This window comes from Mustela nivalis, assembly GCF_964662115.1.
Source record: "Mustela nivalis genome assembly, chromosome: 10".
Lineage (NCBI taxonomy): Eukaryota > Metazoa > Chordata > Mammalia > Carnivora > Mustelidae > Mustela > Mustela nivalis.
In genome coordinates, this window is record NC_139029.1 from 108,339,500 (window position 1) to 108,347,629 (window position 8,130).

Consider the following 8,130-nt stretch of genomic DNA (forward strand, 5'->3'; position numbering starts at 1 on the left):
CAGCATGGAAATAGTGAGACGGTAGAAGGGTAGTCACTGCCCAGCATAAAACAACCAAGGGAAAAACCCCTAGTGACGTGGAGGCCAGAGGACATTTAAGAACAGAAGTAATACATCATACAACTTTTTGTCTCTTTCTGTTTCATAAGCTTCTCCTAACTCCTATTCTCAATTCAATTATATAAACACAGGATTTTCTTGGAAGTAATATTGATATTCTCACATTTTTAGGGGATAAAGAAAAGGGCCAGAGTTAATATCTGGGTTGATAGCAAGTCAGACAACAAGAGCCCCATCTATGGCTGTGCAAGGTTATTAAATAACTAAACCATTTATCAGATGAGAAAGAATAAAAGCTAGGGAGATTGTATGAAGAAATTCTACTGCCCTCCAGTCTTGGGAAGAACTCTCGGATTTCCTAGACCATGAGTGGATGTTGATTCCATAATATCTAGGTTACTTGTTGTGGTATGTATCCTACTATTATGGGGTTGAGGAGTGTGTGTGTGTGTGTGTGTGTGTGTGTGTGTGTATGTGTGTTTCTGTGTACTTCTATTTAGAGATATTACAGAGACAATGAAAGAGACAACATATGTGACTGTGCATATGTGGGTGTGCATAAATACACATCTGTATATCTTACCATGTTCCTTTCAGCATCTGGTACCCCCTGGTGTCCAGCCTCCTCTGAATTGTTTTTTTAAAAAAATTTTATTTATTTATTTGACAGAGAGAGAGAGAGCACACACAAGCAGGGGGAGCACCAGGCAGAGGGAGAGGGAGAAGCAGGCCCCCTACTGAGTAAGAAGCCAGATGTGGGGACCCTGGTATCATGACCTGAGCCGAAGGCAGATGCTTAACCAACTGAGCCACCCAGGTGCCCCCCCTGAATTGTTTTGCCGCTTGCCTGCCATGTTTCCCGTTTGTTCTGTTCCTCCATAGGTTTCAGTTCCTCATTGATTTCTAATCCTCATTGAATTCTACCCCTCTCCCTCAGGACTAATTACCCAAGACCATTAAGGATGTTTCTTCTTAGAGTCTCCTGGGTCCTTGATGAGCTCCAATCTCTACTGATTGGTGGTTGAGGTTTTTTCAATAGTACCCTTGCCATATCTCCAATTTTGGTTTTGCTATCTCCCTTTAGAAATATTCTTAAGCTAAAATAGCTTATTTTTTCTACTTTGAATTTATCCTACCTGTTAAGCTTCCATGATTTATTCCATAATCCATGCATTTCTAAAACTGTGTTGTTCAAATGTAACGTGACGTGATAGCCTGTATGAGTCTTTTCTCTCAAATACATTTAAATAAACACTCCTTAAATCCCCAGCTTCAGTCTTACATTTCTATATTCCTCATCAGCTCTAATATAGCACTATGCATTTAATGGATACTGAGTTTAAAAATCTATTCATTAATACTAGCATTAACTTCACTTTGATTGTGACTTAAGCCATTATCATCAGAATTCTCACTCTGAGATATTCACATTAGTGTGTTCTAGCCTTATCACACTGCAGAAATTGGCCAGTGAGTTATCTGGGTGTAGCTCATAGAGTTGCAAAGAATGTATTTAATGTAATTGTTGTCAAGATATTGATTGCTGGCTCACATAGGGAGTTCTGATTCAGGAGCCCAACTCATTCATTCCAAGCATGATGAGACTTAGAAGCTATTCTGTCTGTGTCCTGACTCCACAAAGATCAGGACCCAAAACATCAATCAATCTGACTTGGATTTAGGTGACAAGATAGCAGCATGATGTAACATTGAAGACTGGCACAGGACCTCAAGGGTTTGGATATCATTTTAATATAAACAATGTGTACTAGCAAAAGATGAATTTTTTGAGAGTATGTTTCTTATGTTGTCAGGCTCTCATAATCTCTGGAAATAGGAGGGGAAAATGCTAAGCCCTCAAAAGAAGTAATTCAGACTCAGTATCCCTGAGCCAGTAACTGTAAGTCTCTATAGTAGGGACAATAAATTAATACTCCAAAATTACGAGAATATGCTCCTAATTATTCTTTTACAGGTAGTCAGGTAAAATATTTTAAGTATGGCAAAAAAATACTGACAAATTACACCACATAGAAAAAAATTCTAAATGACAGAACACATCATTTTTTTAAAAGATGGAAAAATTAAACAATGAAGGAAAAATAAAATACATAGGTCAGTAATAGAAAATTAAAATTAATAATAAACAGTAAGCTATTATAATTTTATTGAAAATAAATAAAACTATTTACAAAACTATGGGCAAAGCACATGAACAAATAGCTTAGAAATATAAATGACTAAGAGATTTTAAAATGTATTGTTTTCTGTTTGTGCATACAAATAACCAAAGAACTACAAGTAAAAAAATGATGAATTTTCAGGAATGAGTTCTATTAGATCTATTCCTTTATACTGAACTGGAAAAAACTTAAAATGGATAACAAAACTCAGTATTGTTGAAGATAATCAGAAATGGGTCTTAGTAAGTGGTTGGAAATATATATTGCCATAACCATCTGGGTGGAAAAAAAAATTGTTGATTGATTATTCAACACATAGTTGTTACATATACAAATTAAAATTTAAAATGAGCATACTTTAAAATGAGCATAATTGCTTTTATACAGCAATTAAGCTTCTAAGTATGTAACCCAAGGAGAAAGAAAAGATGTGATAAAGAAAATGATGTACATACAAATGATTACAAGAAATAAAAATAATAGGAAGAGTTAGAAAAGTTGTAAGATAAAAGATCAGAAAAAGAATAATTTAGATTTATATTTACCAGAGACAAATAATTTAAAATTATAATTGTAAAAGTTGTTATTTAAAATAGCAAAAATTATAGTGTTTAAAATATTAGTGTAAAATATTTTTGACAAAATGTGAAGACTTTAATGAAAGGCATTGTGGACTACCAAAAGAGAGATACACCATATTCATGGATGGTTCAAAAGGAAAATTATGAAAAAAATCTTACAATCCTTCATTTATAAATGAATGAATTTAGTGATATTTCTATAAAATTCTAAAGATATTTTCTTTTTCTTTATTTTCATTTATGGCATATGACAAGCTACCTCTGAATTTTATATGAAAGAGCAAAGTTCTTGTAATTACCAACACAATCTTACGCGGGGGGGCGGGGAGCAAAGTTATGGAACCTATGTGATATCACAATTGATTACAAACTTACAGTAATCAGGCAGCAGAATAGCCTCACTGGGATAAACAAATTGGCAATGAAAAGAATGATCAGGCCAGTTACAGAGCTACACAAATGTGGAAACTCAGTCAGGACTAAGGAGGTATTTCAAATTAGTGGGGAAAATGAAATATCTGATTATGATAGACAACTGATTACCCATTTAGAAAAGAAGGTTAAAATAAATATAAAATGTATAAAAAATTCCATTCTGTGTTAAAGAAAACCTTAATTTTAAACAGAATATGAGTTTTCACAACTTTTTAAAGGAAACAGAAAAGTTCAGGTTTCTGAGCGTATGAGTGGTTGAGACTTCTTAAAGTCATGAAAAGGGCAAATAACATTGTTAATGTTGCACAGATAGGGCTATACTAAAAACAAAATACCTGCTCATCAAATTACACAATTAAAAGCAAACAAGATGAAAGATGTTCACAAATCATTTACTAATACTGTACTAGAAACCAGAATATGTGAAGAACTTACAGATCTTAACAAAAAGAGACTAGAATTTTTTTTTAAAAGAACAGATAATTCATAGAAAAGGAAACCAAATGACCAGCAAACATAAAAAGATGTTCATGATCATTACTATGCAAGAAACACATATTAGAAGTATAAGGATACATTAGTTAATGTACATAAAATGGCAGTTATTTAAGTTTAGCAACAATGTACAAAAGAGTGATTCTTATAAACCGTAAGTGGAAACAGAAATTGGCAAGAGCAAATTAGAGGGATGGGTATGATTGAAAATTTAACATCTACTTATAGATGATTAACTTGGAGAGTCTCTTCAACATTTAACCAAGTAGACACACACACAAATCCCCATAGATGAAGTATTTATACAGCAAATAGTGCAAAACAACTTCAGTGCTCATCTAAAAGGGACAGGATATCAAAATCACGCTGTGCTCATAAGGTGGATACTATGAAGCTGTGAAAATGAATAAATGACAGCTACACAGATCAACTTGAATAATACACAAAAATAATGTTTAAAGAAGAGAGCAAGTGTAGACGAGAGTCTCAAGTATTATGCCATTTCTGTTAAGTTAAAACCATACACAACACAATATTTAACCAGTGACGATTACCAGCATGGAATAAAGCATGAAGGAATAATTTTAAATTTGGTGTAAACCAGGTTGATTGTAATCACTAAATTAACATTTGGGAGTAAAGAAAGGATGTTGGGGTTGGGAGTATGGTATCCAAGAATAAGAGGCTAGGGTCCTAAGTGGCAATTGGTGGTAGGAATAAACCCACACCCTCATTTCTAAGCAGCCCTATTACAAGCTGGGAGTAGCTATCCTGAGTTCCCATGGAGGAAGGCAGGGAGGGAGCAGCTGCCAGTCACCACCGGTCACAGGACCATGTGGGTGGCAGGAGGCAGTCCCCTCATGCCCAGGTTCTGTCTCACAGGCTGAGGGCAGAGCCCAAAGCCAGGATAAAAGGGCCTCATGGTCAGGGCACCTCTATACCCTCTTCTCCTGAGGTGCTGACAAACCCAGTGCTGCCTGTGGAACGGTAAGTGTCCCTTGGGACTGAGAGCAGAGCCTTTCACAGAGGGAGCTCAGACCAGAGCAGGGGGCAGGGGGCAGGGGGGATTAGGGCCTTTGCAGTGCATGTGTGTGTGTGTGTGTTGGGAGGGGGTGGCAGTGAGTAGAGGATGAGATTGGGTTCCTGTTAGCAAAGAACAAGCCACAGGGACACTGAGGGAGGGGCAAGGAGCAAGGAAGGCTGGGAACATGAGCAGGAGCAACTGTGTGAGTGTTGACAGTACTCTAGAAAAAACAAACTGATCTGTAGTTGTTGGTCTCTGGTTGGAAGAATTTGCAGCATCTACCACCTTACCAAGCTGCAACTGTTGTCAAAAGGGAGCCTTATCTTTGAAAGCGTAACTATCCCTCCCGGGAAAAGTAAAGATGGGAACAGGGACACTCAGCCAGCAGAGAGGAAATCACAGCTGACTGACTTATTTAAGCACTCAGACAAAAGGGCTTCAGAGTTAGAGTAGAACAACTCAAATCTTGATGCTGAGGTGTTAGTTTGAGGTGAGTGTGTGCAGGATACCAGAGCAGTGGGACCAGTCAGAGGCCTGGTGCAAGTCCCAGTTTACAGTAAGTTATCTTTTGCCTCAGCTCATTCTTCCAGCCAATCTCCAATGTCCTTTGCGGGTGTGAACTTCTATGTCCCTACTGGACCGGGATATCTAGAAAGTTCTCCAAGAGGGAATGACTGTTTTCCCCAAAGAAGCAATTCCATTTCTAAACTGCTGCCTAGATTAAGTATTTCCGTGATTTTTGCTGTAGAATTTCTCCTCTAGATGTTTGATTTTGAGCACTTTTCCTTAGCATATTTTGACTTCAGTTCTCTAATTATATAACAGATGAAGCACTTCAGAGATGATATGAGAGCATTCGGAGAACTGGTAGAAATAATTAAAGTTTCTCTGTTGGCTTAACCAGGACTCCATTTAAACTGTTCATCAAATAAAGGCACTGGAAATGAAATTGCAGACAGGAAGGAGTGGGGCAGGGGGGCTCTGGGTCCTGGGTCTGACTGTGTAACTCTCTCCCTCAGCTCCTGACCCCGCCAGCCCAGATGTCCTGCCAGCAGAACCAGCAGCAGTGCCAGCCCCCTCCCAAGTGTCCCACCCCCAAGTGCCCCCCAAAGTGTCCCCCAAAGTGCCCTCCAGTCTCTTCCTGCTGCAGTGTTAGCTCTGGGGGCTGCTGTGGCTCCAGCTCTGGGGGTGGCGGCTGCTGTAGCTCTGGGGGTGGTGGCTGCTGTAGCTCTGGGGGTGGCGGGTGCTGCCTGAGCCACCACAGGCGACACAGGTCCCACCGTCGTAGACACCAGAGCTCTGGCTGCTGCAGCCAGCCCTCAGGGGGCTCAGGATGCTGCAGCCAGCCCTCGGGGGGCTCTGGCTGCTGTGGAGGAGGCAGCAGTCAGTCCTCTGGAGGCTGCTGCTGATGGGGACCCTGAGGCAAGGAGAGCAGACCTGGAAGCACAAACTGCTGAGAACATCATCTTTCTTCTGCTAGGCCTGCCTCAGAGTCTGAGAATTCCCAGAGAAGACTGAACATGCAAAGACAATATGGCAACCCTGGGGTCTAGAAACTGACCCTCTCCTGCATCCCTGTGTACTGGCCTTGAATTCTATTCCCATGTCAAAGCCCTAAGGAATTCCATGTCACAACTTCTCACACAGTGCTGTCTCACTGATGTGAAACAATAAAACTGGGAATCTACTCAACATCTGATTCTGGAATGATTGTTTCCTACTTGGGTTGCCACTGTATTCCTCTACCCTGTCCTCTGCAGGCAGTGGCCTTGGTACCTCAGGGGCCAGAGGAGCACTCTGGCCTAAATCGAGGTTAATGGAGGTAGAGTATGAAAGACAAATGCTTCCCACTCTGTTTTGTACCAGGCCCTGAAGCAGATTGCTGTGATTCAGTGTTTGGTGTCTTTTTGTAAATATAAATGTTGAGTTTCTGGTTACATTTGGGGCCTTAACTCCATCTCTGCATATTCCCCTTCCTCTGTGTACTCATTCTGCTATTCTTAATCTACCCACCAAATATCCTTCCTCCTCTACCATACATACACACACACAGAAAAGAAAAAGACAAAAATCATATTAACAAAACAAAAGAAGAAAAAATAGACATATTTTGAAAATACACATTTCCTGCTCACCTCTCCTGTACTTCATTTAGGTCCAGGTACATCCAGAAGTAAAAATTGCTGTTACATTCACCTTCCAGCAAATCTTGCCTCTTTTTTCCTCTTCTGATTCCACTAAAACCTCAATACGCTTTTCCTCCAAACACAGTCCCTATGCCACATGTATTAACTTGTCACTCTACTTCTGAGAAGCAGGCGCTCTGTACAGAATAAAGCACATGCTTCTTAAGTCCTGTATTTAAGACCTAATAGAAAGTGTTTCCAACTTAGTTTCTAAAGTTAGCCCTTCATGGTGCCCCAAGAAACCTCAGCCCCCTGCCGCACTGAACAACTCACTTTGCATAGAGTGAACTCAGACTTGCTCATCATCTCGATGCCTTTTTATCTGTGAAGTCATAGAATTTACTATCTGTAGCTTGGTATCTAGAACATTTTACATCCTCAATAAAGGGTAGCTCCTAATGTTATTGCTATCATATTGACACTGCTGTTACTATTACTACTACTACCATTCTCAGTACCACAACTACTGCCATCATCACTACTCTTAGCAGCATTACTTCTACTGTCTGAAGTCCAATTCCTTCCCTGCCATCTGGACATTTTGTAATTCTATTCCCTCCTTGAAGGCCCACTTAAAATATCATCCTTCTATAAAGCCTTCTCTGCTCCCCTAAGCACTTCGTTAAGCAGGTGGATGTTAAACAGTTTGACTAGAACCATCAGATTAACCAAGCTTAGCTTATAGTTGTCACACAAATAGAACTTTTTAATATTATGCTATTGTGGGATGCCTGGGTGGCTCAGTGGGGTAAGCCTCTGCCTTTTGCTCAGGTCATGATCTCGGGGTCCTGGGATTGAGCCCCACATCGGGCTCTCTGCTCAGCAGGAAGCCTGCTTCCCACCTCTGACTGCTTGTGATCTCTGTCTGTCAAACAAATAAATAAATAAAATATTAAAAAAAAAAACTACTATGCTAATGTGTTTATTGGAATGATCTTCTAATTCCTAAAGGTCCAGGAAGACCTAGTGACTTTACAGCTCTTTCCAAATAAAGGAAAGTAATCTGTCTTTCTTTCTTTTTTTTTTTTTTTAAGATTTTATTTATTTGACAGAAAGAGACACAGTGAGAGAGGGGAACACAAGCAGGGGGAGTAGAAGAGGGAGAAGCAGGCTTCCCGCTGAGCAGAGAGCCCAATTTGAGGCTCTATTCCAGGATCCTGGGATCG

General features: G+C 39.8%; 1 protein-coding gene across 1 annotated transcript; it reads left to right on the forward strand.

Moving 5' to 3' along the window:
• Nucleotides 1-5,818: 5,818 nt before the first annotated feature.
• LOC309842256 (uncharacterized protein) lies at nucleotides 5,819-6,402 on the forward strand (the record flags this gene model as incomplete). The annotated part of the gene is made up of 2 exons (XM_082686196.1): nucleotides 5,819-5,862; nucleotides 5,929-6,402. The coding sequence occupies 2 exons, from the start codon at nucleotides 5,819-5,821 to the stop codon at nucleotides 6,185-6,187; spliced, it is 303 nt and encodes a 100-aa protein (XP_082542322.1). The 3' UTR covers nucleotides 6,188-6,402.
• Between the last annotated feature and the right edge of the window lie 1,728 nt (nucleotides 6,403-8,130).